General features: G+C 43.3%; 1 protein-coding gene across 1 annotated transcript in view; it reads right to left on the bottom strand.

Moving 5' to 3' along the window:
• Positions 1-21430, bottom strand: part of PCNX2 (pecanex 2) — a 242250-nt gene that overhangs the window by 157461 nt on the left and 63359 nt on the right. Inside the window, exon 13 of the mRNA XM_050949217.1 lies at positions 13325-13496. Within this exon, the coding sequence (XP_050805174.1) occupies positions 13325-13496 (172 nt within the window). The remainder of the gene's footprint in view (positions 1-13324; positions 13497-21430) is intronic.

The raw sequence follows: 21430 nt of genomic DNA, 5'->3' as shown, positions 1-21430 counted from the left end.
ACCTATTAATTTCATTTGGTGACCCCTAGTTCTTGTTGTCTGTTAAAGCTGTCCCCCTGCTGCATTCCTTTTCCCCCTCTCCTTTCTGTTTGTCCTGTGTGGCCACCCCTCCCGGCCATTGTGCTAACTAAAGTCACAGCCCTATTCATAGGAATGGCTTGTACAGACTAACTGGAGCCATTGCTCTGCCTAGGGAGGGAGCTTCTTGCTTCTTTGTTTGGCTCCTTTGTTCAGACCCGGGCATGGTGTGGGGGGCACTGCCCAGAAATGCAAGACCTGAAGTGGCCAACTAATTAAGCATATGAGTCATACCTGTGGCTCAGAACATGCCCAGGCATGCTTATGCTTACCTGCAGCCCTTCCCTGCCATCTCTCCTCCCCTGTATCAAGAGGAGCCAATCAAAAGTACTGGTGGGAAATTGCTTAAGTTTGCCTTTAAAGCCGGACATTTTCTGATCAGACCTCGGAGAAGGTCCTTGCTTTGCCACCTGGTCTGATTAGCTAGGGATCTTTGGGGGGCCCTCTCCCCACTCTCGTTTGTTTTTGAGCGTACTCCCGTTTTTAAACTCCCCTCCTACGAACAATGAATTTGTGCCTGGAGATCTCCTGATTATTGTAAGTGAATCGAGTCCTCTCTCCATCCTCCGATGCTACTGCTGTTCCTGCCTCTGTGCTTGCTGCTGTCCTGGGGATTGGTAAGAACTCTCTCTTGCAGAGTCCCCCTGTCCTAGCTGCTGGCCTTGTTTCCCCAGCAGACAGACCCAAGCTAACTCCTTGGTCTGTATCTGTAATCTGTTTCTTGCTCCGTATCGCCTTTGCTGCTAAAAATAAGCCTGTGCCGCTGCTAAGCTGTGCCTTCCTGGACTGTATCCTGGGCCGCCGGCTTGCAGCCACCCCACTGCTGCAGCCACCCCCGCCCCTCGGGGGCTGTACCCTGGGCACACACCACTCTGCCCTCTGGAACTGCTCCCCCTCCCGATCAAAGAATCGGCATAGTGTAAGATGCACCTATTAGAATCAGGTTCTTGGGCTAGATAAGTTGTAATTTCATTTTGCATAGCTGTGGTTAAGTTAGGTTTAAAGAATTGTTTGTATTGTGCTCTGTAAGTTAGGTTTAAAAAAGAATTGTTGCATTGTGTTCTGTTACTTGCTAATTTGTGTAGTCTTGGTTAAGTTAATCATAAATAAGATTTTGCTGTGTTCTGTACAATTGTGGTTAAGTCTGTCTTCCCGCTGCCCTAACCCCCCCCCAAGCTTGCCCGTGTCTCCCCCTGAGCTCCCCAGTCACTTGTTGCAGTCTCTCTGCTGTTTAAACTTGCAGGCTGTCTGCTCTCTGTGTCTCCCTGAGTTAAAATCTCCCTCCGCAGTGCCTCTGCCTTTGGTCTCTGCTCCACCACGTCTCCTCTTCCCTCATCCCCCAACCTCATTCCTCTACCACTGCCTTTCTCTCTCTCTCTCTCTTTTAATCCCTTCCCCCACGTGTTCACCCCACTCCTGCTGCTGCCAAACCTCAATTGTATTACTGAAGTCTAGCATAAAACCCCATTGGTTATCCTTTTTCTCTCTGACACACCTCACATCTTACATTTACACCACTGTGACATATTTTTACCTAGAGTTGTTGGTTATTTAACACATTTTATCCATAACTATTAGTTGGCTATATGCTGCTGACACACACTCTTTACATAGAAATTGTTAGCTACCTGTTACATTTATACTTCAGTGTTAATTGGTTACCAACTGTATTGTACCCCACTGTATTGTACCCCACTATTGAAACCCCCATATACTATTTACTAAAAGAAACCCCTCCCCAATTGTCTACCTTAACAAACCCTATACCCCTCACTATTGAATTTTCCCTGTTTTTGCATTTTCTTAATAAAGTTTATTTTGCACCCCAACAGTGCAGTAGTTGTCCCCCAAGATCCCCTACCTGCTGGCAGGGTCACTTGTATTATGGGAATAAGTAAATAACTTTTCCTTATCCACTTTCTCTACATCACTCATGATTTTATATACCTCTATCATATCTCCCCTTAGTCTCCTCTTTTCCAAGCTGAAGAGACCTAGCCTCTTTAATCTTTCCTTTTACGGGACCCTCTCCAAACCCCTAATCATTTTAGTTACCCTTTTCTGAACCTTTTCTAGTGCTAAACTATCTTTTTTGAGGTGAGGAGACCACATCTGTACACAGTATTCGAGATGTGGGTGTACCATGGATTTATACAAGGGCAATAAGATATTCTCTGTCTTATTCTCTATCCCCTTTTTAATGATTCCTAACATCCTGTTCGCTTTTTTGATCGCCTCTGCGCACTGCGTGGACATCTTCAGAGAACCATCCACGATGATGCCAAGATCTTTTTCCTGACTCGTAGCTAAATAAGCCCCCATCATATTGTATGTATATTTGGAGTTATTTTTTCCAGTGTGCATTACTTTACATTTATCCACATTAAATTTCATTTGCCATTTTGTTGCCCAATCACTTAGTTTTGTGAGATCTTTTTGAAGTTCTTCACAATCTGCTTTGGTCTTAACTATCTTGAGTAGTTTAGTATCATCTGCAAACTTTGCCACCTCACTATTTACACCTTTCTCCAGATCATTTATGAATAAATTGAATAGGATTGGTCCTAGGTTGGTGTTACCAACCTAGGTAACACCACTAGTTACCTCTCTCCAGTCTGAGAATTTACCATTAATTTCTACCCTTTGTTCCCTGTATTTTAACCAGTTCTCAATCCATGAAAGGACCGTCCCTTTTATCCCATGACAGCTTAATTTACGTAAGAGCCTTTGGTGAGGGACCTTGTCAAAGGCTTTCTGGAAATCTAAGTACACTATGTCCACTGGATCCCCCTTGTCCACATGTTTGTTGACCCCTTCAAAGAACTCTAATAGATTAGTAAGACACGATTTCCCTTTACAGAAACCATGTTGACTGTTGTTCAACAGTTTATGTTTTTCTATGTGTCTGACAATTTTATTCTTAACTATTGTTTCGACTAATTTGCCCGGTACTGACGTTAGACTTACTGGTCTGTAATTGCCGGGATCACCTCTAGAGCCTTTTTTAAATATCAGCATTACATTAGCTAACTTCCAGTCATTGGGTACTGAAGCCGCTTGGTGCCGACGACAGGCCAAACGGGAGCACTGTGAAGTGCAGATGGGCGTCGGCTATGACAAACCTGAAGTATCGATGGTGTCGGGGGATTATGGCAAATATGCGTCCTTTAAGTCGAGGGCGGCATACCAATCTCCTGGATCCAAGGAGGGAATGATCGAAGACAGGAAGACCATGCGGAACCTGAGCTTTTTCACAAACTTGTTCAGCCGCCGTAAGTCCAGGATGGGTCTGAGGCCCCCTTTTGCCTTCGGTATTAGAAAATACCGGGAGTAGAAGCCTCTTTCCCTGAGCTCCTGAGGAACTTCCTCCACTGCCCCTGCTACGAGGAGGAACCGCACTTCCTGAATTAGAAGTTGCTCGTGAGAGGGGTCCCTGAAGAGGGACGGGGAGCGGGGCTGGTGGGGCGTGAGGGAGGAGAACTGGATAGAATATCCCCTCTCTACCGTGCGAAACACTCAACTGTCTGAAGTGATTCAGGACCAGGCATGGTAGAAGGGAGACAGATGTGACCCAAAGGCAGGGAAAGAAGGATCCGTAGTCCTGATTGATAGGCCGTCCTCAACCATACCATCAAATAGGGTGCCTAGGCCCCAACAACAGCCTTGGTTGGCCAGATGCCTGGCTGGAGGCGTGGTGCTGGTGGCGCCTCCGCCCGTTCCTGCCTCGTCTGCGCCCAACCTCTGGATGATTCTGAGGCTGGAAAGGGCACGGGGCCGCTCGTGGCCTAAACTGCCTATGTTGGGTTGCCGGGGTATGCAGGCCTAGCGAGTGAAGCGTAGCCCTTCAGTCCTTTAGACTATGCAGACGCTTATCCGTTTTGTTCGAAAACAGCATCTGCTCTTAGAAGGCGATGTCCTGGATAGTCTGCTGGACCTCATAGGGGAGACTCGAGACCTGGAGCCAGGCTCCCCACCTCATGACCAGACCTGTTGCCATGGAGCATGAGGCCAAGTCTAGGGCAGCCTGAAGGGAGGCTCGGGAGACGAGCTTTCCCTCCTCCACCAAGGCCAAAAACTCTGCCCTTGAATCCTGGAGAAGGAGCTCGGTAAACTTCGACATGGCCGAACATGTGTTATGGCCATATTGACTTACAACAGCCTGCTGGTTGGCTATTCATAATTGAATGCCTGCCGTGGAGTACACCTTTCTACCAAAGAGGTCGAGCTTTTTGGAGTCCCTGTTCTTTGGCGTCGACCCTTGAAACCCCTGACGCTCCCTTTGGGTGGCCGCGTCTACCACCAGGGAGTCCAGGGAAGCGTGGGTGTACAAATGCTCATGCTCCTTCGAGGGCACAAAATAATGCTTCTCTGTTTTTTTGGCAGTAGGGGGTCAATGAGGCTGGCGTTTGCATAAGGTGCAAAACGTGTCCTCTATGGTCTTGATCAACAGTAGGGCCACCCTGGATGGTCCCAATGGAGCCAGGATGTCCACTACCAGATCTACGTCCACCTCAATTTCCTCAGCCTGGATTGCAAGGCTCTGAGCCGCTCACCTGAGCAGTTGCTGAAGGACCCTAGCATCTTCCAGGGCCGGTGCCGTGGCCGTGCCCGCGAACACCTCACCCAGGGAAGAAGAGGAGGAAATCACTTGGATCGGCCCGTCCTCTGGCGCTCCCAGCCCTTCGGGGTCCGGCAGCACACGGTACCAAGGTTGCGAGGCCACTGTCGGTTCCAAATGCGATACCGCAGCCGGTACCGGGGTCACCAATGAACGGCTTGGCGTGTCTAGCGGCACCTGTTGAACAAGAACCGTGGTCGCCGCCAGTGCCAATGCCTGGCTAGGGGGTGCTGAACTTAAATGTGGCACACCCCTGCCCGGCGACGGTGGAGGAGGCAACTGCACTGGGGCCATACATGTCGAGGAGACCGAGGCCAACCTGGAGCGAGAACCAAACGCCTGGCCCACCGACTGGTGGTAGGCCCAGGGGGGCCAAAACAGCCACTGAGAGGGCAGTTGCCATTGCTGCTGCCACTGAGGTGGGTGCTGCTGGTGGCTCACCCCCGAAGTCGATCTGCTCTGCGACCGGCTGGAGCGATAGGAGTCCGCCTCTGAGTCTGAGGTCTCTTGAATAAGAGGACCTTGGGGGAGTGGCACCCATCGTCGCTGGGGAGCGGCGCGGAGCTGTCTCTCTGGTCCGGTGCCACCCAAGTAGCGCGGGACGGAGAGGGAGGCAACAGTATAGCCAGGTTGCCCCTAGACTGTACTGGGGGACGAGCTATGGTCGGCAACTCCCTGCCACGATGCGGGGAGGCCGGTACCGGGAGTCTCAGCAGATCTGAGGCTGCCTTGAATGCCTCCGGCGTCGAGGGGGGACGCACGTCTCCACTAAGGCCCGGGGATGATGGTTGCTCCGGACTCGATCGCCCTCTCTCCAGTGCGGGAGTCAACAGAGCAGCTGGGAGCTGTAGCCCAGCCTGTCCACTTGTACCAGCGGACGGTGTCGGCCTGTGGAGGTCCTGGAGGGGCAATACCTCCCTCACCGACTTCTTCTTAGCAAGCACTGGGGAGGGCAAGCGGTGCCGCACGGAGGCCAACTTCTTATGACCCGACTCCCTCCGGTGCCGGGTTTTAGAGGATTTGGGCTGGGCCCTAAGTCCTGATGCCAGTGCCGGGGCACTCAGCACAGACGATGACGTGCTGGGCACCACATCAGCCGGCTCCGGGTCCGAAGGTGGCTGCAAAGCAGCCTCCATCAGAAGAACTCTAAGTCTTTGTGCTCTGTCTTTGAGAGTTCTGGGACGGAAGCCCCTGCAAATAGTGCATCAGTCCCTTTGGTGGCTCTCCCCGAGGCACTGCAGACAAGAAGAGTGCGGGTCACTCTTTGGCATGAACTTTCCGCAGTCCTTGCAGAGTTTTTTAAACCCAGCAGACCCGGGCATGCCCCAGCGGGGCAACAAGTAGGTGTGGGGGGAACAGCCAACAGCAAGAACTATGTACAACTAATCTAGATAGACTAACTAACTATATACACAAGGTTTTTTGGACACTGCTAAAGTTGCTATCAGCAAGCAAAGTTCCAGCTAGCCGTCACCGGCGGTAAGAAGGAACTGAGGGGGTGGAGGGTGGGAGGGCCCCTTTATAGGGCGCCGTAGTGGCACCACTCCAGAAGGCACCAGGGCCGACCATACGGACGCTGCTAGGGGAAAATCTTCCGGCTGGCGTGCACGCGGTGCATGCACACCTACTTTGTCCACGTCCATTCAACTACTCAAAAGAAGAATAATCTTTTCTTAGAAAGGGAGCTGAAGAGAACATTCAGGAAGGCCTCCCCACACCCCCCAGAGAAGCTTAGTTATTGCTAGAGGTAACAGGCACAGATAAAAGATGATTTGCTATAACATCATCATAATGGACATAATGGGGAGACCAATGGTCCATCTAGCAAAGTATGCTGTCTTCTGACAGAGGCCAATGCCAGATACTTCAAAGGAAATGAACAAAACAGGGCAATCATCCAGTGACCCATCTCTGGTCATCCACTCCCAGCATCTGGCAGTCAGAGGCTCAGGAGCACCCAGACCATAGGGTTGCATCCTTGACAATCTTGGCTAATAGTCATTGATGGATCTATCCTCCATGAATTTATCTAATTCTTTTTAAAATCCAGTTATAGTTTTGGCTTTCACAACATCCTCTAGCAACAAGTTCCACAGGTTGACTGTACATAGTGTGAAGAAGTACTTCCTTTTGTGTGTTTTAAACTTGCTGCCTGATAATTTAATTGGGTGACCCCTGCTTCTTGTGTCATGAAAAGAAGTAAATAACACTTCCTTATTCACTTTCTCCACACCAATCATGATTTTATAGACCTCTATCATATCACCCCATAGTCATCTCTTTTCTAAGCTGAACAGTCCCAGTTTTTTTAATCTCTCCTCACATGGAAGCTGTTCCACACCCCTTATTTTTTTGTTGGCTTTCTAATATATCTTTTCTGAGATGGGGTGACCAGACCTGCATACAGTATTCAATGTGTGGGCATACCATGGATTTATATAGAGGTATTATGATATTTACTATCCTCTCATCTATCCCTTTCCTACTGGTTCCTAACATTTTTAGCTTTTTAGACTGCTACTGCACATCGAGTGGATGTTTTTAGAGAACTATCTACAATCACTCCAAGATCCCTTTCTTGAGTGCTAATAGCTAATTAACTCCTCATCACTTTGTATGTATAGTTGAGATTGTTTTCCAACACGCATTATTTTGTATTTATCACTGGTGAATTTCATCTGCCATTTTGTTGCGCAGTCACATAGTGTTGTGAGATCCCTTTGTAACTCTTCGCAGTCTGCATTGGACTTTACTACCTTGAGTAACTTTGTATCATCTGCAAACTTTGCCACCTCACTGTTTACTCCTTTTTCCAGATCATTTTTGTATACCTTGAACAGCTTTGCTCCCAATGCAGATCCCTGGGGGACACTGCTATCTAACTTTCTCTATTCTGAAAACTGACCTTTTATTCCTGCCCTTTGTTTCCTGTCTTTTACTCAATTTCAGATCCATGAAATGACATTCCCTCTTATCCCATCATTGCTCAGTTTGCTTAAGAGCCTTTGGTGAGGGACCTTGTCAACGGCTTTCTGAAAGTCCAAGTACACTATATCCACCTGATCACTCATGTCCACATGTTTGTGACCCCCTCAAAGAATTCTAATAGATTGGTGAGACATGATTTCCCATTTACAAAGCCTTGTTGACTCTTCCAAAACAAATTATGTTCATCTATGTCTGATAATTCTGTTATTCACTATAGTTTCAATCAATTTGCCTGGTACTGAAGTTAGGCTTCCTGGTCTGTAATTGCCAGGATCACCTTTTTAAAAAATGGGCAGCACATTAGCTATCCTCCAGTCATCTGGTACAGAAACTGATTTAAGTGATAGGTTACATCTCACAGTTAGTAGTTCTGCAATTTCACATTTGAGTTCCTTCAGAACTCTTGGGTGAATACCATCTGTTTCTGGTGATTTACTACTATTTTATTTATCAGTTTGTTCCAAAATCTCTTCTATTGAAATTTCAGTTTGGTACAGTTCCTCAGGATTGGTCACCTAAAAGAACGGCTCAGGTGTAGGAATTTCCCTCACATCTTCTGAAGTGACAACAGGTGCAAAGAATTCATTTAGTTTCTCCACAATGGCTTTGTCTTCCTTGAGTGCTCCTTTATCACCTTGATCATCCAGCGGCCCCACTGATTGTTTCCTGCTTCTGATGCACTTTTAAAAAAATGCTGTTAGTTTTTGCTTCTTTTTCTAATTGCTCTTCAAATTCTTTTTCGACCTGCCTAATTACACTTTTACACTTGACTTGCCAGAGTTTATGTTCCTTTCTATTTTCCTCAGTAGGATTTGACTTCCAATTTTTAAAGGATGCCTTTATGCCTCTAGTGACTTGTTTTACTCTGTTTAGCCATGGTGACTTCTTTTGGTCCTTACTATTATTTATAATTTGGGGTATTTAATGTGAGCCTCTATTGTGGTGTTTTTTAAAAGTTTCCCTGCAACTTGCAGGCATTTCATTCTTCTGGCTGTTCCTTTTAATTTCTGTTTAACTTGTTTCTTCATTTTTGTGTAGTTCCCCTTTATGAAGTTTAATGTTACTGTAGTGAAGTTTGTTGTTGTTGTTGTTGGTTTTTTTTGTTTTTTTGGTATTTTCCCCCTCCAGGGATGTTAAATTTAATTATACTATGGTTGCTACTACTGAGTGGTTCAGCTATATTCACCTCTTTTACCATATCCTGTGCTCCACTTAGGACTAAATCAGGAATTGTCTTCCCACTTCTGGGTTCCAGAATTAGCTGCTCCAAAAAGCAGTCATTAATGGTGTCCAGAAACTTTATTTCTGTAACTGTCTTGAAGTGACATATACCCAGTCAATATGGGGATAGCTGAAATCCACTATTATTATTGAGTTGTCTATTTGTATAGCATCTCTCATCTCCCACAGCATTTCATAGTCACCACCCTGGTCAGGTTGTTGGTAGCATATTCCTACTGCTATGCTCCTATTATTCAAGCATGGAATTTCTATCCATACAGAGTCTATGGTACAGTTTGATTCATTTAAGATTTGTATTATATTTGACTCTATGCTTTCTTTCACATATAGCGCCACTCCTCCACCAGCACAAGCTACTTTGTCATTCCCAATATTTTGTAGGTAAGAGGGAGCTGGAGAGAGATCACAAACTCATGTTGGAATTTGGAACCTATAAAAAATAGAAGCCAGCTGCCTTAAGCATCTCACCCTCTTCTTGTTTTCTAGCCGTGAAAGCAGGCAATTGTTGTAATTTTACTTATTTTAGTAGTGCCTAAAGCAGCGGTTCTCAAACTTTTGTACTGGTGACCCCTTTCAAATAGCAAGCCTCTGAGTGCGAACCCCATTATAAATTAAAAACACTTTTAAATATATTTAACATCATTATAAATGCTGGATGCAAAGCAGGGTTTGAGGTGGAGGCTGACAGCTCGCGACTCTCCATGTAATAATCTCGCAATCCCTTGAGGGTCCCAACCCCCAGTTTGAGAACCCATGGCCTAAAGCATCATTTCTGGCTCTTCCTCACCCATAGTCTGACCAAAATTTCTCATTTCTTTTATTTCATGGTTTAAGGGCTATGGCTTGCCTGAGTGAGAATGCAGGGCATTGACTTAACCCCTGCAGTCCTGCCCACCATTTTCTTCCTTTATAATGCAATCTTCCCTCCGTACAGCAACAGCTATGTTGTAATATTTCCTCATGGTCAAAGATTTGGACAACCTCTTGCTGTTAAGAACACATAACATCATCATATCAAGCTTCTGGATTCTTCAAGTTGGTAAACTTTGTACCCTCAAGAGGTAGCAAATCCATTCTTTCACCACATGAAGAATTCTGAGTGTAGATTCAAATGTAGGTCTTGTGAGTGGTTACATATTGTCCTGCCAGCCTGCTGGAGCTGTCTGGACTTAAACAGTTCCTTTAAATGGTGAAGATATTCAAGTATTTCTGTTTTCAGTATTCTAGACTGTGCTAATAATATGGGGTGAACTCCTGGCCCTACTGACGACAATGGAAGTTTTGCCATTAACTTTAATGGATCTAGGATTTCACCCATGGTGTATAGATCCCTTTATAGGTACAGCATGAACTGAAAAATAAGGCATAGTATAATAAATTACAAGCAAAGTATATTATTTTTAAGTGTTTTGGAGTTGGATATTGAGAAATCAATGAACTGTTGTCTAAGGGACATAGAATATAAAACAAGTTTTCCAGAGGTACTGTGTTATTTCTGTCTTATTTCTGATAACTATGAATATTAATATAGTATATATGAAGAAAATCAACCAAAATTTTTGCACTTGGAAGACTGACTAAGAAACTGGTCATTCTGAAGCTGCACAGTGAATTACTGTAAAAGGTTTATTACTAGATTGTGAAACAAACTCAATTCAGTAGAAACTTGTTAGATGCATAACATCATTACATATAAAATGTGTTTTAAACTGGTCTATGCCTTAGCAGACAATCCATTTAGGAGACAATCAACAATAAATCAATGCCAGTTTTGCTATCTACTTAAATGGCTGTAGGATCATGCCTTTAAATCAGTTTCTTCATTGGATTCAATCTTGAATTCCTTATTTCAGTTGACCTCATTGGGAGATTAACATAAATAAAAAGTGCAGAACTGAGCCTATTTCAGCCAATAAATGCTAAAAGCATGTTTGTTAATGTAAGTGGTTATGTATTCAATATGTGGTAGTTCTTATGAGTGAGATCAGCAAATCACTTGACATACATCATTGAACAGCATACATCAGATGCTGGCAAACTTTGGTAACTACTGCCCTGTGCTGGATTTGAACCAGTGACATAGGATCCATGTCTCATTAGCAAGCCCCTGAACTACCAATCACCCCAATAAAGATTTATTTGCCATTCAGTATTGAACCTAATCAATCTGAATTGAGAACCAGGGAAGCTAGTACGTGCTGAGCACTTGAGAAAATCCAGCCACTTCATTTAAGTACCTAAATGGGAGTTGAGTACGTCTGAAATCTGACCCAGGTTGCGGGTGCTGAGCATCACTAACAGAAAATCTGGTCCTTGATTTTCCCCAGTATCAGATATATCTGTGGGCCATTACTGCTGCTGCTGCTGCTGCTTTGCAGGGCATCTTTTCAGTGTGAGTGAGACATTTGAATGTTGTATTGAAGAACCAGGAAAAGATTCTATGAAAACTTCTTCTTTTAGAATTGAAAAAGGAAATGGCAAAATACAAAAATAAATTGCCACCATCCACTTACCTGGTGTTATCTGTTAAAGCGTACTGCAAACAAGCAGTACTACTTTTGGCCTAGGAATTTGTGATAGGTTTATTAGGAATTGAGGAATCTTTTGGGAAAAGAGCAGCCTAAATAGGAAGGATGAGCTTCACCTAAACGAAAACAGAACCAGATTGCTGGCATGTAAAATTAAAAAGGTCAGAAAGGAGTTTTTAAACTAAGGGCTGGTGGAAAGCCAAAAGGCGCAAAGGAGCACATAATTCAGACAGAGACATCCCACAGAGAGGGGATCTATTAATGAAGATTCTCAATATCCTAGTAAAGAGAGGATAGAATTTGATAAAGTACAGGTAGGAACTGAAGAGAAACAGTCAAATGAAAAAAAAGTCCCATTCAGTCACATCACATGAAGGCAGACAACTAAAAAGTGACTATTTTTAAAAGTGTTTGTATACAAATGCTAGAAGTTTAAATATTGAGATGGGCGAACTTGAGTGCCTGGTATTAAATGAGAATATTGACATAATAGGCATCCCAGAAACATGGTGGAATGATGATAATGAATGGGACACTGTAATACCAAGAATTACCTGCTTTCACAGCTAGAAAACAAGAGGGTGAGATGCTTAAGGCAGCTGGCTTCTATTTTTGATAGGTTCCAAATGCCAATATGAGTTTGTAATCCCTCTCCACCTCCCTCCCTCTTTTCCAGTCTGCTTCAAGACTCTGCTCTATGACGTCTCTAAGGTCAGCCAAAATTAGCACATTTATAAGCTCACTCATTCTATAGCCGTTGCTATAGTTTTTCCATTTATCTTATCCCTGGAGTCATTTAGGATTCTTGACGAATTATGTATCAGAGTTTTTATTGTTCACTTTTGACAGGCAGATAAAATAAGATGTAAGAAGAAACTGTAATCAGAGCAAACAAAACTAATGAAAATAAGTGATGCAGGTCTCTGTTTCCCCCTAGTCTGTGGTGAGGGGAAATGGAAGCCAACAAAGACGTACAATGCCATAAGTCCATCCTAAAAATAGCATAAGCAAACTTTAGCTGCAGCTACACACAGATATAGCGATCACAGATGGAAAAGTCCTATTAGGTCATCTAGTCCATGCCACAAGCTTGCTCACTCTAATACTTTGTTTTCTCTTGTTTTAAATGTCTTAAACAACTGGGTTTCCACCACTTCCTTGGGGAGACTGTTCTACAGCCAACCCATCTCAGTGTCAGGAAGTTTTCCCAATATTAAGCCTAAGTTTTTTTTTGTTTGTTTTTGTTTCTTTTTCAGTTTCATCCAATTTCTTCTCTCTACCTTAAATTATGTCACCCTTATTGTTTATATCCTTAATTATACTAGTAATTGTTATAATGTTTTCCCCTTCATCATTGTTTACACACACAGCTCTTTGACTCACGATGAAAATTTAAATCTATATTTGTTGCTCTTGTCCTAAGCATCATCAGATTGCAAATATTTTACCAGTAACGAGGTGCCCAGACACAATGTGGTATAGCAGGTGTGACTTCCCCAGAGCAGCAGAGTGGGGAAGGTGGCTGAGCTGTGATGTGATGTCTTTGTGTACATGACTACCATACAAGGCATAACTGCATTCACAGATGTCTTTTTCTAATATCATCAGTGACTGTTAGTTTTCTACAGAGAATATAGATATAACCCTTCTTGTTTCAAGAACTGATTTTAGGGTGAGTGATGGATGCCCTACGCCATTATATCTGCATGCTGCCTTCTTCAAAGTTTTTCTACAGGTTTAACCTTTAGATGAGCGAAGGAGACAAAGACACTACTCCATAACATTAATTTGATTGTCAACATGGGAAAATGCAGGCTCTCCACCTAATGGTTAGTTCATTTTTACATTCACAGGCGAAGTATCAACTCACCTATTATATGGTCTCTGGCTGATTGGAGAAATCCAGGAGAAAAGAGCTTCAAGCCATATACTGTGTAAATCGAAGGATTTTTGTCTTTAGATCCAGCATCTAGCAGCAAAATAAGGCCACATAAGATACAAAAATATACTGGTCTGCTGTACATTATGATTTGATTGTGTCCCTGGAAAAGACAAACAAATAAAATATTTCTTAATGTTGCACTTCATCTTCCTCTTTATATCCATGACAGTGGCTAAGCACTGCATAAAACTGATAGGGGGCAGAGACCAGGCAGTAAGTATTTTCTATACCATATTCCTGTTCTTCTTTTTGTCTTAGTTTCATCCATATGGGGTCAGTTCTTCGAGTCCTTCTTCTCCATTCCATTCTGTCTTGAAGCAGTTCCTCAAACTCCACAACTAGTCAATTCCTTTTGTTTGACATCCATTATTCTAGTTTTGGGACTTCCAGCTCTACTCTTACCCTCCACTTCTAATTTTAACATCCTGTTTCCTCTATATTTTTCCAATTTTTTCACATGCCTAAATCACCTAAGCCCGGATTCCCTCAGTGTTTCTGTAATTGATACCACCTTTACACTTCCCCTAAATTGTTTGTTCTACTAATAGTAGATAAAAAGTGATTTTATCCACTTCTGAGTAGATTTTCAAAGGCACAAATGGCAATTACAGAGCAGGGTGCCTATCTGCCATTTTTGAGAGTAGCAGCCATGTTAGTCTGTATCCGCAAAAAGAACAGGAGTACTTGTGGCACCTTAGAGACTAACAAATTTATTTCAGCATAAGCTTTCGTGGGCTACAGCCCACTTCTTCTTATGCATAGAATGGAACACAGACAGGAGATATTTAAACATACAGAGAACATGAAAAGGTGGAAGTATGCATACCAACAGGAAGAGTCTAATCTGCCATTTGTGCCTTTGAAAATCTGCTCTTTCAGACCTTTTAAAAATAATACAGAATTGTACAGAAGTCATTACCATACTCTGAGAAAAATCTAGATCTAGCTGAATCTTGCTCTTTAATTTGCTGCCAACAACGTATAAAAGGAGCTTTGGGGCTCTCACAGGCATAAAGCTTCAACAAGTATAAAGCTTCAACCTTTCTCCGTTGGAAAATTTTATGTGTGATGTGTCTTATTGTAGATTTCAAGTGAAATAAGTTTAAAGGTCTTGATTTAAATGCCATTGGTAGATGCCTGGTCATTTTACAAAATTAATACACAGTTTGTCAGAACAAGCAGTTCCAGCTCAGAGAACACCTTCCAGCTCATCCTCTCCAATTCAGAAATGGTAGGGATGGTACAAGGGAAGATTAACCCTCGAGTTCAAATATGGTTCTCTTTCACCTCTGATGGAGTGATTTCCACTTCTCCTCTGCCTCTGTTTCGCTCTCTATTGCCACAATTACAGCTAGTTCCCTACTTTAATGTTGTTTTGGCTCTGCACCAGGAATCCTAGTACTGCTGCCTCTGCTGGGCCATATTCCTACATTTGAGAAGACAGGAAGGGACTCCAACCACTTCCAGACTTTCTGGGGTAGACCCAGAAAAAAGACTTAGATTCAACATTGCAATGCCTTACTTTTAGTCACCCTGCCACCTAATAAAGTCTACAGCACCAATTTAAGTTCCCAAATTCCCTATACAATGCATGGAGAGAGTTAAGTATCTAAGAATGGGATCAACAAAAACTGACTAAGCTAACCAATGGGAGACCCCTCTGAAAGGAATTGCTCCTCTCCACTTCCCCCCAGTACTCTCTGATGCCACAAAAACGGTAGGCGCTGAGAGCAAGAGGGAGATACTGATCGGCAGGACCTGCCAGCGAGCAGGAGGCGCTGGGGGAGGGAGAGGTTCTGGTAGGGGGGCTGCCGGTGGCCACTGCTCGCCTCCTCACCCCCACCTCCTGCTCTCCTCAGCGTCTGCCTGCCCACCTCCTCACCCCCTTCCACCTGCCACTCGCCTCCTCCCCCTGCTTGTCCAGCCGCCTCCTGCTTCACCTCCCTACACGCTTCCTCATGGTTTTATGGAAGTGCAGGGGCCTCCAAAGCGCAGGGCTTTCCGGTCTTCCTGATTTGCTGTACCCAAGGGAGGCTCTGGGTCTCACCTCTCAAATGGAGTTAGGCACCTCCCTCTGCTCAGGATTTACAGTCATGAACCCTCTCCTGGAGCTAGGTATCTAAGTAATTTCTCGCACAAAACAATGGAGGAGGAGAAGTTGGTGGTGGTACCATGATAACCTTTAACCCAGTGGTTACAGTACTCACCCAGCATGTGGGTTACCCAGGTTCAAATTCCCCCTCTGCCTGATGCTGCTGTAACCACTGGGCTAAATATTACAGGGTGAGCAGGAGCATCACCACCTACATGGTTTTGTGACAGGCCTGATCTGGAAAGAGACCCCTACAAATGCCTACCAAATCAAATTGGTGAGATAAGCAGAGCAATGCCTAGTTTGAGGATTCCACTATAGCTTAAGCATGAGTTAGATGCCTGGGACTTAGATGACTGTGCACATGCAGAAATGTAAGTGCCATGCGGACTTTATCAGTGGAACCATAGGCACCTAGGGAAGTTAGGTTTTGAAGATTTAAATTTTCAATTTAAGCACCTCAAGTTTCAGTTAGGCAGCTAAATCTCTTTTGGATTTAGCCCTCTGTCCCCTCCAGCTGAAACAATCCTTGATTCAAAGCTGTGGGTGAGGCAGCCTATGAGCAGGAAGAGGGAGGGGAAGGAGTGCACCTGGAATGGTCACAGGGGTGAGTCACTCATCTCAATTCCCCCTGCTGCTAGCTCTTCAGGCAAAGGAAGAGTTGCTACTTGATGAGGCGACTGGGGGGAGAGGAAGGGAGAAGAGAGTGAGAGAGATCGTCAAAAGCATCAGAAAAAAGCAAAAGGTAGTGACACTTCTACAGTGAAGTTGGTAGGCAAACTCCCATTGGTCTGGCTCACCCAGATGCAAAGCTCTCGCTGCCTCTGTCCAGTTATCAGAGTATTAGCTGATATGACCCACTCAGAAGATAGCTTCATATTTTTACCTAATCTTGCAAACATACATGAGAATCAGGAATCTGTCTGTAAATCAGAGGTTCCTGCCACCTGTATTCTAAGTAACATACAGAAGTGTTTACAGTGGGCACCCTTCAACATTTATTTTTACCATTAGCCAAATCCTTAATGGGAATATATTTCCTATATTATTGCAATGGGCATTGCCACGATCACCAACTGAGATTATGCCTTGCACAGCCTGCTTTCATGTCTTATTTCTTTGTTAATAAATTCACAGCTTAGTTAAAGTTTTGTCCTGGGAGTCCAACCTCAAGATTGCTCAGCTCAGACCCTAGATCTTCTCAAGAGAGAGAGTCACTGATACCTTGACAGCAGTAACTAGCCACCTATCTGATAGATTTGGCAGAACTCATTCAACTCTTACTCTGAAGGATCAACACCAGCTAACAGGATTGGGTGTTTTGGGTAGACTCTACTAGTCAAATTTTACCTAATGATCAAAAGCTAAAAGGAAAGATGTTTAAAACTGCCTCTGCATAATACTGTTACAACCTAGCTGGCTCATTACTGGGTAGTTTCCCCTCACCAAGGCTGAGCTGGAGGGAGGTACTGGATCACTGCTCTGGGCCAGTGGGAGCCGCGATTGGCCAGACTTGCGGACAGGGCAGGTAAATACACTGCCCAGCCCGCCAGAGGCTTTCCCTACACAAGCTGTGACCCCTGTTTGAGAAACCCTGATCTAGCCAGCAAAAGGCACTGCCTTGCCCAGTTTAACAACCAGCCAGCTGAGGCGCCATAATTCTTAGAGGACATTAAATTGAAGTGTCTAAGTCAGAGGGGATTGGAGCTGCGCTGAAGGCTGCACTCTGGGAGCTGGCTGCAGACGGAAGGCTGGGGAACATGAGCCTGAGAACTGGGACTGCAAGCTGAGGGTTGGGCAGGAAACCTGTGGAGCCTAATGCCTGAAGCACTGACAGTGCTTGCCTCTGAGCTCACAGTAGACAGAGCACCCTACCAGACATCTAAGGGACAGGTGTTCATCACACACAGTGACATCCTGCAGTGTGGTCAGTTACACTACAGACGTGTGGCTATTTCCACATGCTCTAAACACTGTGGGGCCAAGCAACTGTGATGGAAATTCTAAGGGCAGGCACACCCAACATTTTCTGAATGTCCTTGCTTTTAGTCAGGCCAGAAATACCTTTAAAAACCCTCTTGCAATCCACCTAATCAGTGTTTAAATTACTGGGGGGGCTTGTAGGGAAATAGGCCCCTTATTAACGGGCCACCTCACTTCTATCTTATGGTCCCCTTACTTCTCACTACTGTTTAAATTAAAGCAAGCCACTTGACATAGAGGGACCCACTACTTCCCCTCCCCCATAACTATTTGGAACTGCACAGAGAACACAAAAATGAAAACTTTTTTTTTTAAAAAGTATTTTCCGACATTTAAATAATTCAGTTTATCACCCAGAAGATAGCTGAGTCTATTCTTTTCTTGTATCGGAATGTGGTTTGTCCATCACTAAAATACTGTACATTTTCATAAGGGGCTTCCTGACAGCTCTTTCAATACCAAGGTCTTTCCTCAGGCCTTATAAAAATTAAAATCCTGATTCCTTTCACTGTATCCTTACATTAATCTCCAATGTAGTCTGGGAAAAAACACATTATGTTATGTTACCCAGAATGTCCTACCTTTGCTTTTTAAATGAACTCCTATAATTACAGTTCTGATTCAGCTCAGCTGGTCTTGGTCTTTTTTTTTTTTCTTCAATCAATCATTCTTTGTTTTTGTTTTTTTTAAAAAGCACTTCACTGAGAGCTGAACTAATGCCACCTCATTTGGGTTGAAAGCTCATCATATCTCACAAGCTAAGTCATGTCAGCACTTGGATGAGAGACCTCAAAGGAAAATGCAGATTTCTCCAGGAAGTGACTGATGGTATGGGTGATTTAATAGGTGGGACCTCTTTTCTCAAAACCAATATTAAACATATGCCTTATGGTGCTGCTGAGTGGCACTGTGCTTTTGGAGGTGTTTTCTGAGGAAGCTTAAAAGTGAGGCGCTGCCCACTCTCTGTTATGAGAGATCCCAGTGCATATTTTGCAAGAGTAAGTGTGTTAATCTTTGTTTCCTATCTCAGTTCCAACTTGGGTAATTATATTTTGCTTTAATTCCCTGTGCAGTTTCAGTCACTATAGTATTATTCTTCCTGTCCTTAATCATTGTATAGTGACACCATATGATGGTAAACAGCTGCAGCTTTCCTCCCCAGGAATGCCTCGATTTCAGCAGTGAGTGAAGCAATTCCTGTTTGTGTACTGAAGTATCATAGTAGTTTTGCCTGTGTAAGGATAGTTGGATCAAACTCATGGCTTGTGGGATTCTTTGGGACAAAAAGGACTATGTAAAATGTACCATATCACCAATATTATTCTATTTTTTCATCAACGTGAGTCATTTGACTATACACTAATGTGCTGCTGCCTGAGGTAGCATCCCCCATCAAGTGCTGCCCTAAATGCCAATCTCTGATAGGAATGCTGCAGTGGAGGGTAAATAACCCCGTATATTTAGAATAAATTAAATGCCTTTCATTTACACGATTCAAGCTGGTTCCAAAACATTTCTGTGGAGTGAGAGATGGAGAAAATACCAGCAGATATTTAAAGAAAATATTAACAGCTCTTCTGACAGCAAGCTCAAGGGTAAATAGAACATTTTATACACTGGCAATTCAAAGGATGCCTTGAGTGTGAAAAGCCAAAATCAAAGTGACAAGGATTCAGGTTTGCCTTATAAAATGTTGCCGTAAACCCATCTGTATTTGCAAAATGTAATTTAAGTGAGCAACTCTTCTCTAGTAAAAGAGCACTTCTTCACAATCTGTTTTTTAATCTAGAAGAAGAGACAAAGTGACCATAATTTTTGGCCTTCAGCCAGGCTCATACTTTGGTATTAATATTGACTGACCTGTAATCGCTTTTGGGATCACTCAGTTAGCAAGGCAGCAGATTACTAGGAACTGGTGTGCTTACATTGCATCTTGGATTCAGGAAATGTGAATTAAGTCAAAGTGAAGCCTAGTTAGCATTTAGTCCTGGCCTCAACATTATACTAAAGGCTGCAATTTTCCCTCTCTCTTTTTCTCTTAAATAAGTTGTATGTCCATGAAAAACAAAGTAAAGGTAGAAACCTAGGTATAATGGTAAAATTAGGAGTGTTTTCTAGTTGTCTTTAGAGTGTTATTGTTTTAGAGTGTTATTCATTTACCTTAGAGACAAACTGCATCCAAGAAAAACACTTAAAAAGCATTGAATTTTAGGAACAATTCCTCAGTGCCATGTGCACTGACAGCTAAAGACTATTTGAGCTTTGAGCTACATTTTTGTCTTTTATCTATTGAATTTTGGTACCCAAATTTTGACTTTAGCACAGTAACTACTTTAAGTCTTATGACTAGCTGGCCAGAGGTTTAGTTCCAAACAACCCTCAATCCCAAGCGGATATATTTACTGTATAGTTCTTTAAATTTTACTCCTGCTATTGAATATGTTGGAATGAGGTTTCCCGTGTAGTAGTCATAGCATTTTGCATTTATGGAGATCCTTTATCAGAGAATCTCTAAACAGTTTACAAAAAGTGGGTAAATACTATTTTTTCCATTTTACAGGCAAGGAAACTGAGGCACAGAGGGGGAAACTCAGGCTCATAGAGATTATCTAAAATCAGGCGGTGGGTCACTGGAACACAGTTAGGAGCAGCATTGTATCCACAAGGACCCCAATTTTGTAACACCTTGGCTGTTGACTTTAGAGCTGGGAAAACATCAACAAAAACATTAATAAATATTCTCACTGACTCTAATCAGTGAGAATTCACAGCCCTTAAATATTCACATTATGCTGACATTCATCTGAAGAGGATTTGTTTATATGAAATAGTTGTGAGTTCATCTTGGAAATCTCTTTGTGGATTTGCGATAGGACAAGAAGGAAGTTAGAGAAAAGAAAAAGCAGCAACAGGGATGTGGATGTGATGGTGGGAGATGTCCAAAGAAGAAACAAGAGACGGTCCTCTGCTCTGGTAGTAATCCAGGCTTTTAAGTGCCTTTTAGGAGGCACCTAAAAATATAGCCATATGCCTGGAGAGCAGCCAGACAATCAAAAAAAGGAAGAAATACCCTATGGCACCCATCTGTTAAGGTGATATCCTGACATATTTGCCACTTGATGTCTCAAGGAGCAAATATTGCCTAGATCATGACAGACCACTCAAGCTCCCCAGTCACAGGGGACAAGCAGTAGCAGAGAAAGGGGTATTGCTGCTGATATGAGTGTTGAAGGAGAGCCTGTCAACTGTGCCTCACATGAGGGTGATTGCTCAACACTGAGAGGTTACTCATGAGGCTGGGAAGTGGATAATTGACAGGAGGTAGAAGTTCCTTGAAGAGATCCAATACCTGCTAATTCTCCTACAGCAGTACTTGCTGGAGAAAACAAGTTCCTGTTGTATCAACAACTGGAGGTGGACACATTAACGCTTTTCAGAGGTTTAAGGATTAGAGAAAAGCACATTTTCAACCCATGCCAGCTGGCTACAATGGGCATGCTCCCAGACCAGACAGCCTTCCATTGAAAAGGGATGCAGGGATTGCAGTTCATCATTGACACAAGGGAATTATAAATTTAAGGAATAATCTACAAAATATTACTTGCTTTGTACTGGTCAATTTCACCATAAGGAAATAACTTCATCCTGGTAAAGCTGGCCTGCCCTTGAGTCCTCCTGCAACATTTTTAGATTTAAAAAAAAATTTTTTTACTGGGATTACCTGGTTATATGTACAGCTGGTTGGCAAATTATTTTCCCCTGTGAAAAATTTGAAACCACTTTTTTAAAATTAATTTTGTGAAATTATTTATTTGAAATTTTTAGGTTTTGGAGTTTGAGTGTCAAAAAATAAATAATAAACTCCAAGCCTGATTATTATTATTTAAATTATTTCAACAACACTTGAAAATATTCAACAAAAATAGTTGGTTTGTTTTTGTTTTTTATATTTGTTTTCC

The sequence above is a fragment of the Gopherus flavomarginatus genome, chromosome 4, assembly GCF_025201925.1.
Source record: "Gopherus flavomarginatus isolate rGopFla2 chromosome 4, rGopFla2.mat.asm, whole genome shotgun sequence".
NCBI classification, from domain to species: Eukaryota; Metazoa; Chordata; order Testudines; family Testudinidae; genus Gopherus; species Gopherus flavomarginatus.
This window is presented reverse-complemented; position numbering and strand designations above follow the sequence as displayed.